The following is a 20,619-nucleotide window of genomic DNA, read 5'->3' on the forward strand; positions in this document are numbered from 1 at the left end:
TCTGCAAACTGCAAAGTTGAAAGTTTAGCAATGTTTCTGTGAGAATTAAGTTTGATAGATACCATACCTAAAGTACTTGCCATTACTAGAGCAGCCTTTCATTTCACACTCCACACAGCCACAGGACAAAGCTGCCCTAAATAATGAGTTCAAAAGACTGGAACTAATATCCTGGAGTTGGTCATACGTCTGTGGGTCCATGTCTGGGTTCTGTCTTCTGTTCTGTTGATCTGAGTGTCTGTTCTTGTGCCAGTGCCATACTGTCTTGATGATTAGAGCTTTGTAGTATAGCCTGAAGTCTGGGATTGTGAGGCCTCCTGCTTTGGTTTTCTTTTCCAAGATTGCTTTGGCCATTCAGGGTATTTTCTGGTTCCATACAAATTTTAGGATTGTTTGTTCTAGCTCTGTGAAGAATGCTGGTGTTATTTTGATAGAGATTGCATTGAACATGTAGATTGCTTTAGGTAGTGTTGACATTTTAACAACATTTGTTCTTCCTATGGAGCATGGAATCTTTTTCCATTTTTTTGTGTCTTCTGCAATTTGCCTCATACGCTTTCTATTGTTTTCAGTGTATAGATTTTCTACCTCTTTGGTTAGATGTATTTCTAGGTATTTTATGGGTTTTTGGTGCAACTGAAGATGGGACCAATTCCTTGATTTCTATTTCTGTCGCTTCACTGTTGGTGTATAGGAATGCAGTTGATTTCTGTGTGTTGATTTTATATCCTGCAACTTTGTTGAATTCATGAATTAATTTTTGTAGTTTTTGGTGGAATCTTTTGGGTGTTCCATGTAGAGTATCATGTCATCTGTGAAGAGTGAATGTTTGACCTCCTCCTGGCTGATTTGGAAGCCTCTTATTTCTTTGTGTTGTCTGATGGCAGAGGCTAAGACTGCCAATACTATGTTGAGTAACAGTGGCGAGAGAGGACATCCCTGTCTTGTTCCTGACCTTAGGGGGAAAGCTCTCAGTTTTTCCCCATTGAGGATGATATTAGTGCTGGGTCATTCATTTATGACTTTTATGATCTCGAGGTATGCTCCTTCTATCCCTACTTTCTTGAGGGTTTTTATCAAGAAACGATGCTGTATTTTGTCAGATGTTTTCTCTGAGTCTGTTGAGAGGATCGTATGGGTCTTGTCCTTTCTTTTATTGATGTGATGATTCGCATTATTTGTTTTGTGGATATTGAACCAGCTCTGCATCCCAGGTATAAATCCCACTTGGTTGTGGTGAATACTTTTTTTTAATGTATTGTTGAATCCAGTCGCCTACTATCTTGTTGAGGAGTTTTGCATCCATGTTCATACTTTTTAATGTATTCTTTTAATGTATTTAATGTATTTTTAATGTATTGTTGGCTAACATCTTGGTGAGGAATTTTGCGTCCATGTTCATCAGGGAAATTGGTCTATAGTTCTCCTTTTTAGTGGGGTCTCTGGTTTTGGAATCAAGGTAATGCTGACTCCATAGGAAGAGTTTGGAAGTTTTCCTTCCATTTCTATGTTTTGGAACAGCTTCAAGAGAATAGGTGTTCACTCTTCGTTAAATGTTTGGTTGAATTCCCCCGGAAAGCCATCTGGCCCTGGACTCTTGGTTTCGACAGAGTTTTTATTACTGATTCGATTTCCTTACTGGTAATGGGTGTGTTGAAATTTTCTATTTCTTCCTGTTTCAGTTTTGGTAGTGTATATGTTTCTAGGAATTTGCCCACGTCTTCCAGATTGCCCATTTTATTGGCATATAATTGCTCATAATATTCGCTTGTCATGGTTTTTATTTCTGCTGTGTTGGTTGTGATCTCTCCTTTTTCATTCTTGATTTTATTTACTTGGGTCCTTTCCTTTTTCTTTTTGATCAGACTGGCTCGTGGTTTATCAGTTGTGTTAATTCTTTCAAAGAAGGAGCTTCTGGTTTCATTGATCTGTTCTACTGTTTGTTTGTTTGGTTGTCTTCGATACAATTAGTTTCTGCTCTAATCTGTATTATTTCCTGTCTTCTGCTGGTTTTAGGTTTTATTTGCTGTTCTTTTTCCAGCTCCATAAGGCGTAAGGTTAGGTTGTGTCTCTGCGATCTTTCTTCCTTCTTTAGGGAGGCCTGGATTGCTGTATACTTTCCTGTTATGACCTCCTTTGTTGCATCTCAGAGGTTTTGGGATGTGGTATTATCATTTTCATTGACTTTGATATGCTTTTTAATTTCCCTCTTAACTGCTGGGTTAGCCCATTCATTCTTTAGTAGGATGTTCTTCAGTCTCCAAGTATTTGTTACCTTTCCAATTTTTTTTTCTTGTGGTTGATTTTGAGTTCCATAGTGTAGTGGTCTGAAAATATGCACGGTGTGATCTCTATACTTTTGTACTTACTTAGGGCTGATTTGTGTCCCAGTATATGGTCACTTCTGGAGAACGTTCCATGTGCATCTGTGAAGAATGTATATTCTATTGCTATAGGATGAAATGCTCTGAATATATCTGTGAAGTCCATCTGGTCCAGTGTGTCATTCAAAGCCGTTGTGTCCTTCTTGATATTTTGGTTAGACGATCTGTCCATTGCTGTGATTGGGGTGTTGAAGTCTCCTACTATAACGGTATTACTATCAATGAGTTTCTTTATGTCTGTGATTAATTGAAGTAAATCTTTGGGTGCTGCCTCATTTGGCGCATAAATGTTTACAATTGTTAGGTCTTCTTGGTGGGTAGCCCCCTGGTTATGACATAATGCCTTTTCTGCATCTCTCGATACATTATTTATTTTAAAGTCTAGATTGCCTGATAGAAGTGTGGCTACTCTGGCTTTCTTTTGTTGACCATTAGCGTGATAGATGGTTCCCCATCCCCTTGTTTTCAGTCTGAAGGTGTCTTTAGGTCTCAAGTGGGTCTCCTGTAAACAGCATATAGATGGTAATTGTTTTCTTACCCATTCTGTTACCGTATGTCTTTTGATTGGAGCATTGAGTACATTGACATTTAGAGTGAGTACTGAAAGATACAAATTTATTGCCATTGTAATGCTTGTAGAATTGGAGTTTCTGGTGATCTTCTCTGGTCCTTTCTTTCTTGCTTTCGGTATGTATGTATGTATGTATGTATGTATGTAGGTAGGTAGGTAGGTGGGTGCATATGTATGTGTGCGTGTGTGTGTATATATATTTGTATATATGTATACATATATGTATATGTGTGTGTATATGTATATGTGTGTGTGTGTGTGTGTGTGTGTGTGTGTGTGTGTGTGTATACATACATTTTTTTTCATCTTTTCTCCACTCGGAGAGTCCCCCTTAAATTTTTTTGCAGGGCTTGTTTAGTGGACACAAGCTCCTTTAATTTTTGTTTGTCTGGGAATCTTTATCTTTCCTTCTATTTAGAATGACCATCTTGCTGGATAAAGAATTCTTGGCTGTCTATTTTTCTGATTCAGCACATTAAAATATCCTGCCACTCCTTTCTGGCCTGCCAAGTTTCTGTGGATAGGTCTGCTGCAAAGCTGTTCTGTCTTCCCTTATAGTTTAGGGACCTTTTTCCCTTGCTGCTTTGATGAGTCTGTCCTTGCCTGACTGTTTTGTGAATTTGACTATGATATGCGTTGTTGAGGGTCAGTTTTTAAAAAAAATTTTTTTTTCAACGTTTTTTGTTTATTTTTGGGACAGAGAGAGACAGAGCATGAGCAGGGGAGGGGCAGAGAGAGAGGGAGACACAGAATCGGAAGCAGGCTCCAGGCTCCGAGCCATCAGCCCAGAGCCTGACGCGGGGCTCGAACTCACGGACCGCGAGATCGTGACCTGGCTGAAGTCGGACGCTTAACCGACTGCGCCACCCAGGCGCCCCGAGGGTCAGTTTTTATTGACTCTCATGGGGGTCCTCTGTGCTTCCTGGATTTTGATGTCTGTGTCTTTCCCCAGGTTAGCAAAGTTTTCTGCTGTGATTTGCTCACTTAACCCTCCTACCCCTGTTTCTCTCTCTTCCTCCTCTGGGACCCCTATGAATCTGATGTCGTTACTTTTTAATGCATCAGTGATTTCTCTAATTCTTAAATCGTGCTTTTTTGCCTTAATCTCCCTCTTTTTCTCTGCTTTCTTATTCTCTGTAAATTTGTCGTCTATATCGCTGATTCTCTTTTCTGCCTCATCCATGCTTGCTGCCCCTGCATCCATCCGTGATCACAGCTCGGTTATAGCATTTTTAATTTAACTCTGGCTATTTTTTACTTCTTTTTTCTCTGCACAAAGGGATTGTAGTCTGTTTTGGACCCCAGCCAGTATTCTTATTATCGTGATTCTAAATTCTGGTTCAGACATCTTGCTTGTATCTGTGTTGGTTAAATCCCTGGCTGTCGTTTCTTCGTGCTCTTTCTTTTGGGGTGAATTCCTGCTGAATTCTGTGGTTCAGGTTGTGCAGAGTGTTGTGTTAATCCTCCAATCAGTTTTCTAGGTGTGTAGGATGGTTCAGTGTTCATCTCAACAATAATATTTTATAATGTAAATTGAAAATAGAGGTTTGTACATAATGAGGCCCCGAATGTAGAAAACTAAGATATTTTTCTGTTCAAGTCCTATCTTTGGATTTAAGAAATACTTCACTACCCAAAGTCCTAATCTCTTTAAAACATTGTTATATAATTTACATGCCATAAAATCTATCTGTTTTAACAAACATATTTGATTGGTTTTTAGTATATTAATGACAATGTGCAGTCATTGCCCCTGTGCAGTTTAGAACAACTTTTTAATGATTGACAGTTTTCAGTTCACCGTTACAGTTTTAATGCTTAGAAATGCCAGTAAAAAAATCTACAACCGAGTATGTCATCTGTTCATAGCTTTTTTCATCTTCTGTTTTTATAACGAATTTAAATTTGAACAGAAAACGATTTATACTTCACGTAAACCATAATAATAAATGGTAAACTGGTAGTATGGATTGATTAAAATGTAGGAATTTATCACCACAGTTACTGGGAAGTGAGAGGTGAACTGCAATAGCATAGATTTTAGATCACCGAAGTTGAGGAATGCTGAAAAGTTATTAATTTATAAATTGGCAGATACTAGTAAATTATGATATTTTATTAACCTTAGTTTCTTTATTTTATATGTTCTGTATGGTATATATATTTCTAGGATAGAGTTGGCAGAAAGTTTCTTTGGACGGTGAGGGTTCTTCAGGTAATGTTGAATAGAGAAAAGCAACATGTTGATATTGATGTATTCTGATGCTGAACACGTGGCTTTTTAGAAGCAAATATACTGCCATATGTCTTTGGCATTCTGGGGCTTTTATGCTTGTTTATTTATTTATCGAATGATTATATGTGTCCGTATATTTCGGTATATTGTATACCTTCCTGTTCTTATGTAAAAATCAGTATCTGGCACTTATCATATTTAATGTTTCTAATTAAAGTTCTGTTTACAATGTGTAATTTTCTAATTCATGCACAGTAATATCTATATTACAGACTTACTTACTATAAATTTATGTGATGTATGTTTTGCGGCAATAATACGAAATACACAGTGTGTTACAAGACAGCATTGTGACAGTGGAAAAACAAATAGTCCAGAGGAATAAATTACACTCTTTTTTCTGCCATCCATCTAATTATTTCTTAATAAACACTTACTGATACTACACTTACTTGCAAAGTTTAGGACTGTAGCATTTTTAATCCATAGTAAATGTCTTGAATGTAACAATCTCAAATTAATGTATCATTTAACGTATATCTGAGGTGGGTATTTGTATTGCTAATTTTGCTTTCATGTTTCTAATATTCAGGCTTAAACTTTCTTCTTGATGAAAACAGAATTGAGGATTTGTCTTTAGTCTACCAAGTATATAGTAGGATAGAATGTGGATTTCAAGTTCTTCTCCAGCATTGGATTGAGTATATCAAGGTATTTATTTAAAGAAGATGCTGCATTAAGTAATTTAGATTATATGTGGCTAATTTTTCCCCCTTTAATGATGTATTGTTTTTAATTTAGAACTTTCTATCTTTAAGACATGTTTAGCTTGAAATTGATGAAGAATCTATGTTCTAAGCCTTCTTGAAACTCTTATTTCTCTGTATATGTAAAGTCTTTCTCCCCCAAATAATACTTGCTTTTTGAAGGGGAAGAGTGGGGACATTATTTATTGCTGTAACATTTTCTTTTGGTGCCTCACATTTCTTTTACCACCTTAAATTTCTACTCTTCTGTTTCAAAACAAGAATTTGTTATTGAAAAAGTCTGTAAGCATAAATTGTCTCAGAGAAACAGCGGGGAGAGAGTCGTCACCAGCCGAGTGTCCTCGTAAGTTCAATGTCTTTCAGTGAGTAATTAACTAATACTTTGTAAGTGGTCGACTAACATGAAATTTATTATTTTAACCATTTAGAGATAGGAAATTGGGTGAAATTTAGTTAATTCATAGATACAAACAATAGACGTAGAGACAGACAGAAAGTAGCTTAATAGATGCCAGAGGCTAACAGGGGAAATGAAAGGAGCAGCTGCGTAAGCGTTGCTGGTTTCCACAAGCATCCTCCCTATTTAGCTCTGGAATATGTTCATGACTTTTTACAGAATCCTAGTACACATTGAGCAGTCACATTACTTACCTTCTCCCTGGAGGCTTTGGCAATTACTAATCAACTTTCTGTGAATACTGATTTTTCTGTTTTGGTTATTTCCTAGCAATTAAATCGTGTGATATGTGGGTTTTTGTTTCTGCATTCCTTTACATAGGATGATCTTTCATCAATGTTATAGGAGTCTTTTATCATTTTTAGTGTCAAAATAACATTCCACTGTATATCTGTACTACATTTTGTTCATCAGTTTGTAACTGGATGCACACTTGGATTGTTTCCACCTTTTGATTCCCACCTTTACTATGGGGCGGGGGGGGGGGGGGGACAGGTATTGGGAATTGTTCTTAATTTAAAGTTTTATATAACTTCCAGGTAGTTCGCATACACTATAATATTAGTGTCAGGTGTACAGTATAGAGATTCAGTCCTTCTGTACGATACATGTGCTCATCACAAGTACCTTTCTAATGCCCATCACCTATTTAAGCCATACCTACCTCCCTTACCACCTCTTTTCTATTCTCTAGAGTTAGAAATCTATTTCCAGTCTGTTTCTCTTTCATTTCTGCCTTTGCTCATTTGTTTAGTTTGTTAAGTTCTACATATGGTTGAAATCATGTGGTATTTCCCTTTCTCTGACTAACTTATTTTGCTTCTAGCTCCAAACATGTCATTACAAATGGCAAGATTTTATTCTTTTTTATGGCTTATATTCCATTTTGTATGTAGATCACTACATTCTTTTAATTTTTTAAATTCTTTTTAAATTTAAAATTTAAATTTTTTTAAAAATTAAATTAAATTAAATTATTTTAATTTTTTAATGTTTATTTTTGAGAGAGAGAACACAAGTTGGGGAGGGGCGGAGAGAGAGGGAGACAGAATCTGAAGCGGGCTCCAGCCTCTGAGCTGTCAGCACAGAGCCTGATGCAGGGCTTGAACTCACAAATTGCGAAATCATGACCTGAGACAAAGTCCGATGTGTAACCGACTGAGCCACCCATGCTTCCCTACGTATACAACTACTTTTTTACTTGAAGTTGGTGAACATATGGACAGTTTCCATATTTTGGCTGTTATAAATAATAATCATAATCATCATCATAATAATAGTAATAATAAATGGTGTAAACATTGGGGTGCATGCATCATTTTGAAATAGTGTTTTTGTATTGTTTGCGTAGGTACCCAGTAGTGCAGTTGCTGGGTTATATAGTCTATTTTTACCTTTTTGAGAATCTGCATACTGTTTCCTAGAGTGGCTTCACCACTTTGCATTCCCACTAACAGTGCAAGACAGTTCTTCCTCTTTCTCCATATCATCAGAAATACCTAGGGTTTCTTGTGTTGTTGATTTTATCCCTTCTGACAGGTGTGAGGTGATAGCTCATTGTAGCTTTGATTTGTATTTCTCTCATGATGACTGATATTGAGCTTTTGGCCCTCTACTGTCTTTGGAAGAATGTCTGTTTATATTTTCTGCCATTTGTAGTTGGATTACCCATGTTTTGCTCTTCAGTTTTAACGTCTTTATATACTACCCTTTAACAGTTCTGTCGTTTTTAGATAGTTTCTCTATTCCAGTAGGTTGCTCTCAAGTTTTATTGATTGTTTCCTTCACCGTGCAGAAGCTTTTTATTTTTAGGTGCTCCCAATAGTTTATTTCTGCTTTTCTTACCTTACCTCAGAAGACATTCTAGAAAAAAATTTGCTAAGGCTAATGTCAAAGAGGTTACTGCCTGTGCCATCTTCTAGGATCCTAATGGCTTCATGTCTCACGTTTAGGTCTTTCATCCATTTTGAATTTATTTATGTACCTGGTGTGAGAAAGTGGTCCAGTTTCAATCCTTCTTATGTTGATATCCAGTTTTCCCAATACCATCTGTTGAAGAGACTAATTCATGATTCTTGCCTTCTTTGTGGACAGTCCATTGACCATATAATTATGCATTCACTTCTGGGGTTTCTGTTCTACTCCACAATCTTTGTGGCTATTTTTGTTCCAGTTCCATACTTTTTAATCTCTACAGCTTTGCAGTATAACTTGATGTCTGGAATTGTGATGTCTTTAGCTTTCCTTTTCTTTTTCAAAGTGGCTTTGGCTCTTCAGGGTCTTTTGTGGTTCCATTCTTTTTAGGATTGTTTGTTTCAGCACTGTGAAAAGTGCTAGTGGTACTTTCATAGGGAATACTTTAAATGTGTAGATTTCTCTGGGTAGTATAGACATTTTAACAATATGTGTTCTTCCAATCCATGAGCATGGGATTTTTTCCCATTTTTTGGTATTATCTTCGATTTCTTTCATCAGTGTTTTATAGTTTTCAGAGCACAGGTCTTTCACCTCTTTGGTTAGGTATATTCCTAGGTATCTTACTGCAATTGCAAATGGGAGTGCTTCCTCCTTAATTTCTGTTTATGTTGTTTCATTATTGGTGTATAGAAATGCAATAGATTTATGTACATTGATTTGTATCTTGTGACTTTACGGAATTCATGTATCAGTTTTAGCAGTTTTTGGTGGAATGTTTTGGGTTTTGTAGAGTTATCATGTCACCTGCAAATAGAGAAAGTTTGTTTTTTTTCCTTGCTGATTTGGATGCCTTTTATTTCTCTCTCCCTCTCTTTCTTTCTTTCTTTCTTTCTTTCTTTCTTTCTTTCTTTCTTTCTTTCTTTCTTTCTTTCTTTCTTTCTTTCTTTCTTTCTTTCTTTCTTTCTTTCTTTCTTTCTTTCTTTCTTTCTTTCTTTCTTTCTTTCTTTCTTTCTTTCTTTCTTTCTTTCTTTCTTTCTTTCTTTCTTTCTTTCTTTCTTTCTTTCTTTCTTTCTTTCTTTCTTTCTCACTCTCTCTCTCTCTCTCCCCCCCTCCCTCCCTCTCTCTCTCTTTCTCCTCTTTCTCCTCTTTCTCTCTTTCTCTCTTTCTCTCTTTCTCTCTTTCTCTCTTTCTCTCTTTCTCTCTTTCTCTCTTTCTCTCTTTCTCTCTTTCTCTCTTTCTTTCTTTCTTTTTTTTCTTTCCTTTTGATTACTGAGGTATGACTTTTAATACCGTGCTAAATAACATTAGTGGAGAGTGGACATCGCTGTCTTGTAAAGGGAAACCTGTCAGTTTTTCTTCATTGAGGATGATGCTAGCTATGTGTTTTTCCAAATGTCCTTTTTTTTTTCTTTTTTTTTTTCTTTTTTTTTTCAACGTTTATTTATTTTTGGGACAGAAAGAGACAGAGCATGAACGGGGGAGGGGCAGAGAGAGAGGGAGACACAGAATCGGAAACAGGCTCCAGGCTCCGAGCCATCAGCCCAGAGCCTGACGCGGGGCTCGAACTCACGGACCGCGAGATCGTGACCTGGCTGAAGTCGGACGCTTAACCGACTGCGCCACCCAGGCGCCCCCGACAATTGTCCTTTTTTATGTTGAAGTATATTCCCTGTAAATAGTCTTATTAAGGATTTTTATCATGAGTGGATTTTTTTTTTTGGCAAATGCTTTTCTGTATCTGTTGAGATGATTATATGGTTCTTATCCTTTTCTTTATTAATGTGGAGTGTCATGTAGATTTGGGAATATTGAGCCAACCTTGAAACCCAGGAATAATCTGGTGAATGATTATTTTAATAAATTGTTGGATTATATTTGCTAGTATTTTATTGCTAAGTTTTGCATCCATGTCCATCAGGGGTGTGGCCTGTAGTTCTTTCTCAGTGTAGTCTTCCTCTTATTTGGAATCAAGATAAAGCTGGTCTCATAGTATGAGTTTGGAAGTTATCCTTCCTTTTCTTTGTTTTGGAATAGTTTGAGAAGAATAGGTATTAACTCTTTTATTTTTGTATTTTTTTAATATGAATTTGTTGTCAAATTGGTTTCCATACAACACCCAGGACTCATACTCAATACCCATCACCCACCCTTCCCTCCCTCCCACCACCCCCTCCCTCCCATCCCCCATCAACCCTCGGTTTGTTCGCAGTTTTTAAGAGTCTCTTATGTTTTGGCTCCCTCCCTCTCTAACCTCTTTTTTATTTCGTCCCCTCCCCCGTGGTCTTTTGTTAAGTTTCTCAGGATCCACATAAGAGTGAAAACATATGGTATCTGTCTTTCTCTGTATGACTTATTTCACTCAGCATAACACTCTCCACTTCCATCCATGTTGCTACAAAAGGCCATATTTCTTTCTTTGTCATTGCCTCGTAGTATTCCATTGTGTATACAAACCACAATTTCTTTATCCATTCAGTGACTGAATAATGCCCGCGCCCCCCCTCCCCATGCCTCAGGTGACCTTCTAATCATTGTTTCCATGCCATCTACCTGCAAGTTGTTTGCCTGTACTTTCTCCAGGAGCAGTGCAGTACCCCTGGGCCCCATCTCAGCCAGCTGCTCTGACCTTTAATATTTGAGCCCCATTGGTTGCAAGAACTCAGAAAATTCAGACCCTCATTTTCCCAGACAGTGGTTTTGGGAGTCTTCCTCTGCAGCTCCATTCTCTCATTCTTCTCTGTGACCAGGACGTCTGTAGCACCCTCTTTCCATGTCTACCCTAAACCACATCTCTGCACTTTCCTCCTTACTCAGTGTGGCCTCTTCTCTCCCTCTAGTTGTGGAGTTTGTTCTGTGAGTTTTCAGGTCAGTGTCTGGGATATTTAGGATTATTTGATAATTATCTCGTTGTGTTCCTGTGTTGATGGGAGCCTGAGGTCCTCCTGCTCTGCTTCTGTCTTCCTCCAAGACTGGGAATAGGTTCTTAGGAGCTTTTGTATTTATGTGAGATCTACAAATATCTCTTGATATTGTTTGAATAAATGGTGTTTTCTGTGCATACCTGGAAATGGAATTGTTCTGTCACAGTCTAAAAAGTGGAATTGCTATGTTACATTGTAATTGAATAATCGTTAGACTCTTTTCTACGGAGGTGTAACATATTTTATTGCCATGGTGCTGTTTTCCCTTTTCTTCCATTTGTTGAAAAGGTTGAAGATGTATTGGAATTCATTTTTTCTTATGTCTTTTTTGTATTTGGAGGAAAAAGGCATCTGCATATCCTGTGCTTTCCTTTGATTACAGTTGTTTTTTTTTTTTTTTTTTTTTTTTTAACTGACTAATCTCTTACTTTAGGTCTGTTTAGCTTATTTCCTTTTTCCACTTTGGTAGATTTTGTGCTTCTCAAAATGGGTCCCTGTCCATCTAGGTTATCTAATTTGTTGTTGTGAAATTGTTTACTCTTTGACCAACATCTCTACATTTCCTCCAACTCCAACTTCTGGAAATCACCGTTCTACTCTGTATTTCTTTGAGCTCTATTTTTTAGTGAGGTTCCACATATACATGATACCGTAAAGTATTTTTCTTTATGTCTCTGGCTTATTTAACTTAGCATATATCTTCCAGGTTCATCCGTTTTTTGCAAATGGCAGGATTTTCTTCTTTTTGTAAGTTACTTATTCATTTTTAAGTTACTTCTTTATTTAATGTATTATTTATATTTCAGTATTAAATATATTTATATATATTTAAATATATTTAGTTACTTATTTATTTATTTATTTATTTATTTATTTATTTATTTATTTATTTATTTATTTATTTCAGGCTCCCATCAACACAGGAACACAACTAAATAATTATCAAATAATCCTAAATATCCCAGACATTGACCAGAAAACTCCCAGAACAAACCCCTCCCAAACGGAGGGGCCATCTGGATGGCCTCTTTGGGAAAGTGTCTTTTGTCATGTCCTTCGCCCATTTCTTCCCTGGATTATTTGTTTTTTTGGTGTTGAGTTTGATGTTGTTTATACATTTTAGATATTACCCTTTCTGTCCTTTGCAAATATCTTCTTCCATTCCACTGTGTTCCTTACAGTTTTGTTGATTGTTTCCCTCGCTGTGGAGAAGATTTTTATCTTCGTGAGGTCCAGTAGTTCAGCTTTGTTTTTGTTTCCCTTGCCTCTGGAAAAATATCTAAGAAGTTGATGCAGCCAAGGTCAGAATGGTTGTTGCCTGCGTTTTCTTCTAGGATTTGATGGCTTCCTGTCTAACATTTGGGTCTTTCATCCACTTGAGTTCATTTTCATGTATTTACAGTAAGAGAGAGGTCCAGGTTCATCCTTCTGAATGTTGCTGTCCAGTTTTCCCAACACCATTTGCTGAAAAGACTGTCTTTTTTCCATTGGATACAATTTCCTGTTTGTAAAAGATTAGTTAGCCATACATTTATGGGTCCGCTTATGGGTTTTCTTTTCTACTCCATTGATCCGTGTGTCTGTGTTTGTGCAGTACCATACTGTATTGATGATTACAGCTTGGCAGTATACCTTGAAGTCCAGAGTTGTGATACGTCTAGTTTTGGTTTTCTTTTTCAACATTACTTTGATTATTTGGGGTCTTTTCTGGTCCTGTAAACATTTTAGAATTGTCTGTTCTAGCTCTCTGAATGTTTCTGGGGTTAGTTTGATAGGGATTGAATTGACTGCGTAGATTGCTTTGGGTAGAATCGACATTTTAACAACATTTGTTTTCTCACTTCAGGAGCATGGAATATTTTTCCATTTCTTTGTGTTTTCTGTTTCTTTTCATCAACTTCCTATACTTTTCATCATGTTGGATATTTTACCTATTTGGTTTGGTTTATTCCTAGGTATTTTATGGTTTCTGGTGCAGTTGTATATGGGATTGATTCCTTGATTTCTCTTCTGCTTTATTATTGGTGTATAGAAATACAGCCAGTTTCTTTGCGTTGACTTATATCTGGCATCTGTGCTTAATTCCAGTCAGTTGTAACATTTTTTGGTGGAGATTTTCAAGAGTTCCACATAGAGTGTCATGTAATCTGTGAAAGTGAATTTTGACTTCTTTCTTGCCAGTTTGTATGCCGTCTGTTCTTTTCTGTTGTCTGATTGCTGAGGCTTGCACTTCCAACACTGTATTGAACAACAGTGGTGAGAGCTGACATCCCTGTCATGTTCCTGACTTTAGGGGGAATACCCTAAGTTCTTCCCCATTGAGGATGATAATAGGTGTGGATATTTTGTTTATGGCCTTTAGATTGTTGAGGAATGTTAATTCTGTCTCTGCTTTCTTTTGAGTTTTCATTAAGAAAAGATGTTGTATTTGGTCAAACGCTTTTTCTGCATCTGTTGAGAGGATCATGTAGTTCTTATCCTTTCCCTTTTTGATGGAGTGTATCACATTGAGATAATTGCAGATAGTGAGCCAGTCTTGCAGTCCAGGAATAAATTCCACTCGATCATGGTGAATAGTTCTTTTAATGTGTTATTGCATTTGTTTTCCTAGTGTCGTGTTGAGAGTTTTTGCACCCATGTTCGTCAGGGAAATTAATCTGTAGTTTTCCTTTTTAGTGTTTTTTGTTTTTTAGGGTTTTAAAATCTAGGTGATGCTGGATTCATAGAATGCATATGGACGTTTTCCGTATTAACTCTTCTTGAAATGTTGGTAGCATGCCCTTGGGAAGCCATCTGTCTTTGGACTTCCGGTTTTTTGGGAGATTTTTTATTACTTACTCAGTGTCTTTACTGGGTATGATTTGGTTCAAATTTTCTATTGCTCTTTCAGTGTTGTTAGTTTGTGTCTTTATTGGAATTTGTCCATTTTTTTCCAGATTGCCCAATTTGTTGGCATATAATTTCTTATAATAGTCACTAATTATTATTTGCGTGTCTGTGGTGTTGGTTGTGATACCTCCTCTTTCATTTGTGATTTTGATCTCTCCTCTTTTATTTGTGACTTTATGTATTTGGGTCCTTTCTGTTTTCTTTTTGACCAGTCTGGGCTTTATCAGTTGTGTTAATTCTTTCAGAGAACCAGTTCCTGGTTTTGTTGATCTGTTGTACTTTTTTTGTTATTTCAGTACCATTGATTTCTGCTCTAATCTTTATTATGTCTCTTCCTGTGCTGGATTTTGAGCATTATTTCTTTTAGCCAACTCCTTTAGGTATAAGGTGTTTTTGAGATGTTTCTTCCGTCTTTAGGAATGTTTGAATTGCTATGTGCTTCCTGCATCCCAGAATTTTGAACTGTTGTCTTTTCATGTACTTAGGCTTCCATATACTTTTTAATTTGCTTTTTAATTTGGTCGTGAATTTCTAGGTTAACCCTTTGATTCTCTCCCTCTCTCTCAAGTTATATATATAACTTGAATTCTATTTATAAATATATAATTTATGAATTCTCTTTATATTTTATGTATTTGTGAATATATATTTATGTATAAAATAAATATATATTTTTACACATTTATATTTATTTATACATACATATATAATTATATTCATTTATACATATGTATACAATTTATTTTTAAATTGATATCTGTACAATACCAGTGCTCATCCCAACAGGTGCCCTCGTCAATGCCCATGACCCACTTTCCCCTCTCCCCCACCCCCAATCAACCCTCAGATTGTTCTCAGTATTTAAGAGTCTCATGGTTTCCCTGCTTCCCTCCCTGTAACTTTTTTTGCTCCTTCTCATCACCCATGGTCTTCTGTTAAGTTTCTCAGGATCCACATATGAGTGAAACATAATGGTGTTTGTCTTTCTCTGCCTGACTTTATTTCACTTAGCATAATACTCTCCAGCTCCATCCACCTTGCCACAAATGGCCAGATTTCATTCTTTCTCATTGCCAAGTAGTATCCCATTGTATATATAAACCACATCTTCTTTATCCATTTGTCAGTTGATGGACACTTAGGCTCTTTCCATAATGCGGCTATTGTTGAAAGTGCTGCTATAAACGTTGGGGTACAAGTGCCCCTATGCATCATTACTCCTGTAACCCTTGGGTAAATTCCTAGCAGTGCTATTGTTGGGTCATAGGGTAGTTCTGTTTTTAATTTTTTGAGGAACCTCCACACTGTTTTCCAGAGCAGCTACACCAGTTTGCATTCCCACCAACAGTGCAAGAGAGTTCCCATTTCTCCACATCCTCTCCAGCATCTGTAGTCTCCTGATTTGCTCATTTTAGCCACTCTGACTGGAGAGAGGTGGTATCTGAGTGTGGTTTTGATTTGTATTTCCCTGGTGAGGAGTCATGTTGAGCGTCTTTTCATGTGCCTGTTGGCCACATGGATGTCTTCTTTAGAAAAGTGTCTATTCATGTCTTCTGCTCATTTCTTCACTGGATTATTTGTTTTCCAGGTATGGAGTCTGGTGAGTTCATTATAGATTTTGGGTACTAGCCCTTTGTCCGATACGTCATTATAAATATCTTTTCCCATTCCGTTGGTTGCCTTCTATTTTTGTTGATTGTTTCCTTTGAAGTGCAGAAGCGCTCTGTCTACACGAGGTCCCAATAGTTCATTTTTGCTTTTAATTCCCTTGCCTTTTGAGATGCGTTGAGTAAGAAATTGTTGCAGCTGAGGTCAGAGAGGTTTTTTTTCCTGCTTTCTCCTCTAAGGTTTTGATGGTTTCCTGTCTCACAGTCAGGTCCTCCACCCATTTTGAGTTTATTTTTGTGAATGGTGTAAGAAAATGGTCTAGTTTAATTCTTCTGCATGTTTCTGTCCAGTTCTCCCAGCACGATTTGTTAGAGAGACCGTCTGTTTTTCATTGGATATTCTTCCCTGCTTTGTCAAAGATTAGTTGAGCATGCATTTGTGGGTCCAGGTCTGGGATTTCTATTCTATTTCCTTGGTCTATGTGTCTGTTTTTGTGCCAATACCATACTGTCTTGACGATTACAGCTTTGTAGAGGCGAAAGTCTGGGATTGTGATGCCTCCCGCTTCAGTCTTCTTCTTCAATATTACTTTGGCTGTTTGGGGTCTTTTATGGTTCCGTACAAATTTTAGGATTCCTTATTCTAGCTTCGAGAAGAATTTTGATTGGGATTGGGATTGCATTGAATGCGTAGATTGCTTTGGGTAGTATTGCTTTGGGTAGTATTGACATTTCAACAATATGTATTCTGCGAATCCATGAGCTCGGAATGGTTTCCATTTCTTTGTATCTTCTTCAGTTTCCTTCATCAGCTTTCAATAGTTTTCAGCATACACGTCTTTTACATCTTTGGTTAGGTTTATTCCTAGGTATTTTATGATTCTTGGTGCAATTGTGAATGGGTTCAGTTTCTTTATTTCTCTTTATGTTGGTTAATTATTGGTGTATAAAAATGCACTTGATGTCTGTACATCGATTTTGTATCCTGCGACTTTGCTGAATTCATGTATCCATTCTAGCAGCCTTTGGTGGAGTCTCTTGGGTTTTCCATGTAGAGTATTATGTCATCTGCAAAAGTGAAAGCTTGACTTTAACTTTGCCACTTTTGATGCCTTTGGTTTCCTTTTGTTGTCTGATTGCTGATGCTACAACTTCCAACACTACGTTAAATAACAGCGGTGAGGGTGAACATCCCTGTCCTGTTACTGATCTCAGGGGGAAACCTCTCAGTGTTTCCCCATTGAGGATGATATTAGCTGTGGGCTTTTCATAAATGGCTTTAATGATGTTTAAGTATGTTCCTTCTATCCTGCCATTTCCGAGGGTTTTTATTTAGAAAGGATGCTGAATTTTGTCAGATGCTTTTTCTACATTGGTTGACAGGATCATGTGGTTCTTTTGTTTTCTTTTGTTAATGTGATGTATCACATTGATTGATACGCGAATGTCAACCAGCCCTGCAGCCCAGGAATGAATTCCAGTTGATCATGGTGAATAATTATTTTTATATACTGTAGAATTTGATTTGCTAGTATCTTGTTGAGAATTTGTGCATCCATATTCATCAGGGATATTAGCCTGTAGTTTTGTTTTGTTTTGTTTTCTTTTGTTTTGTTTTGTTTTTGCTGGATCTCTGTCTCATGTGGGAATCAGAGTAATGCTGGCTTCATAGAATGAGTCTGGAAGTTTTCCTTCCCTTTCTATTTTTTGGAACAGCTTGAGAAGGATGTATATTATCTCTGCTTTAAACGTCTTGTAGAATTCCCCTGGGAAGCCATCTGGTCCTGGACTCTTATTTGCTGGGAGATTTTTGATAACTGATTCAATTTCTTTGCTGGTTACGGGTCTGTTCAAGTTTTCTATTTCTTCCTGTTTCAGTGTTGGAAGTGTGTGGGTGCTTAGGAATATGTCCATTTCTTCCAGGGTATCCAGTTTGTTGGCATATCATTTTTCATAGTATTCCCTGATAATTGCTTGTATTTCTGAGGGATTGGTTGTCATAATTCCATTTTCATTCATGATTTTCTCTATTTGGGTCATCTCCCTTTTCTTTTTGAGAAGCCTGGCTAGAGGTTTGTCAGTTTTGTTTCTTTTTCCAAAAAACAAACAACTCTTGTTTGCATTGATCTGCTCTACAGTTTTTTAGGTTCTATATTGTTTATTTCTGCTCTGATATTTATTATTTCTCTTCTTCTGCGGGGTTTGGAGTGCCTTTGCTGTTCTGCTTCTTGTTTCTTTAGGTATGCTGTTAGGTTTTGTATTTGGGATTTTTCCTGTTTCTTGAGATAGGCCTGGATTGCAATGTATTTTCCTCTCAGGACTGCCTTCACTGCATCCCAGAGCATTTGGATTGTTGTATTTTCATTTTCATTTGTTTCCATATATTTTTCAGTTCCTTCTCTAATTGCCTGGTTGACCCATTGATTCTTTAGTAGGGTGTTCCTTGACCTCCATGCTTTTGGTGGTTTTCCAGACTTTTTCTTATGGTTGATTTCAAGTTTCCTAGCATTATGACCCGAAAGTGTGCATGGTATGATCTTTATACTTATTAAGGACTGTGTTGTGACCCAGTATGTGATGTATCTTGGAGAAAGTTCCATGTGCACTCGAGAAGAAAGTATATTCTGTTGCTTTGGAATGCAGAGTTCTAAATATATCTGTCAAGTCCGTCTGGTCCAATGGATCATTCAGGGCCCTTTTTTCCTTTTGATCCTGTGTAGATGATCAATCCTTTGTTGTATGTGGGGTATTAAACTCCCCCTGCCATTATCACATTCTTATCAATAAGCTTGCTTATGTTTGTGATTCATTGTTTTAGATATTTGGGGGCTCCAGAATGTGGTGCATAGACATTTATAATTGTTAGCTCTTCCTTATGTATAGACCCTGTAATTATTATATAATGCCCTTCTTCATTTCTTCTTACAGGTTTTAATTTAATGTCTAGTTTTTTCTGATATAAGTATGGCTACTCAAGCTTTCTTTTGACTTCCAGTAGCATGATAGTTCTCCATCTTTCAATGTCACTTCAATCTGAAGGTGTCCTCAGGCCTGAAATGAGTCTCTTGTAGATAGCAAATAGATGGGTCTTGTTTTTTTGTTTTTTTGTTTTTTTTTCCCAAGCATTCTGATACCCTGTGTGTTTCCATTCACATTCAGTGTTATTCTTGAAAGATACGGGTTTAGAGTCATTGTGTTATTGGTAGGTTTCATGCTTGTGGTGGTGTCTCTGGTCCTTTGTGGTCCTTGCCGCATTTCACTTACCCTCTTAGGATCTCTTGTAGGGCTGGTTTAGTGGTGATGTATTCCTTCATTTTGTTTGTTTGTTTGTTTGTTTGTTTGTTTGTTTGTTTGGGAAAACCTTTATATCTCCTTCTATTCTGAGTGACAGACTTTCTGGATAAAGGATTCTTGGCTGCATATTTTTTCTGTTCATCACATTGAAGATTTCCTGCCATTCCTTTCTGGCCTGCCAAGTTTCAGTAGACAGATCAGTCATGAGTTTCATCGGTCTGTCTTTATATGTTAGAGCATGTTTATTCCTAGCTGCTTTCAGAATTTTCTCTTTATCCTTGTATTTTGCCCGTTTCACTGTGATATGTTGCGCAGAAGATCAATTTAAGTCATGTCTGAAGTGGGTTCTCTGTGCCTCTTGGATTTCAGTGCCTGTTTCCTTCCCCTGAGCAAGGAAGTCTCAGCTATGATTTGTTCAAGGACACCTTCAGCCCCTTTCTCTCTCTTCTTCTTCTTCTGGAATTCGTATGATATGGATATTGTTCCATTTGATTGCGTCACTTAGTTCTCTAATTCTCCCCTCATAGTCCTGGATTTTTTCTCTCTCTCTTTTTCACAACTTCCTCCTTTTCCGTAATTTTATCTTCTACTTCTCCTTTTCTCCCCTCTGTCTTCAGTCCGCTCTCTGGCTGCCTCCCTTGTGTTTTACACTTCATTTAATTCCTTTTTTATTGGTAGGGGGCATTTTTAATTCCTCATGACTATATTTTAGTCCCTTGATCTCTGTAACAATAGAGTCTCTGCTGTCTTCTCTGCTTTTTTCAAGCTAGCAATATTTATGACTATTATTCTAAATTCTTGTTCAGTTACGTTGCTTAAGTCGGTTTTGATCAATTCGTTAGCCGTCTCTACCTCCAGGAATATCTTTTTAGGAGAATTCTTCTGTTTCCTCATTTTGGGTATTTTACTGTCCCTTATGCATTTTAAAAGCTTGTTGTGTGCTCTGCACCTGGGAGCACTGCTATATTAAAGGAGGGTCATACACTGTCCAGGGTCTGGCCCTTCAGGAGGTGTTTTCTGGAGATTGTTACTCGCTCTCTGTTGTTGTGACTTTGGTTATTTTATTACCCTACTGATAGTGATATTTTGGACCCTACACCAGGCGTGCTTTGATTTGTTCCTTTGAGTAACCGATAAAGGAAAACAGACAAACAGGAGACAAAACCACTCAAGCACAGAAGAAACCAACAAACAGCACAAAGAAACAAATAAAAACAAAAAACTAAAGACTAAAAAAACAAACTGAAAATGACCCACTAGAAATAAATTAGAGGGTGGAGGCGTTGATGATGGAAGAGCACATACAAGAAGAGAAGTGATAGGAGTGTGGGAGGAAGAAAAACTAAACGTTGACTAGGCAGAGAGACTAAAAGGCTTAATCCATAGAGAGAAAGGAAAATAAAGGAGGAGGCAGGGAAACGAAACGAAGATACAGTTACCCAGACAGAGAAACTATATGGCTTGATTATTCCAGAGAGAGAGAGAAAGGGATGTAAAAAGAAGGAGGTGTAGAACATGTATCAAGACAATGGATTAAATGTGTCTGTTTAGACACACCAATAAACAGAGTAACCAG

General features: G+C 37.2%; 1 protein-coding gene across 3 annotated transcripts in view; it reads left to right on the forward strand.

The window, feature by feature from the left end:
• LOC147571160 (cullin-4B-like) overlaps positions 1-20,619 on the forward strand; it is a 138,846-nt gene that overhangs the window by 20,421 nt on the left and 97,806 nt on the right. For all 3 annotated transcript variants that reach the window (XM_086696565.1, XM_086696562.1, XM_086696563.1), the window contains one exon: positions 5,784-5,902. In XM_086696565.1, the coding sequence (XP_086552691.1) occupies positions 5,784-5,902 (119 nt within the window). The remainder of the gene's footprint in view (positions 1-5,783; positions 5,903-20,619) is intronic.

The sequence above is a fragment of the Puma concolor genome, unplaced genomic scaffold (assembly GCF_028749965.1).
Source record: "Puma concolor isolate L17-30 unplaced genomic scaffold, mPumCon1.1.hap2 unalloc_scaffold_5, whole genome shotgun sequence".
Lineage (NCBI taxonomy): Eukaryota > Metazoa > Chordata > Mammalia > Carnivora > Felidae > Puma > Puma concolor.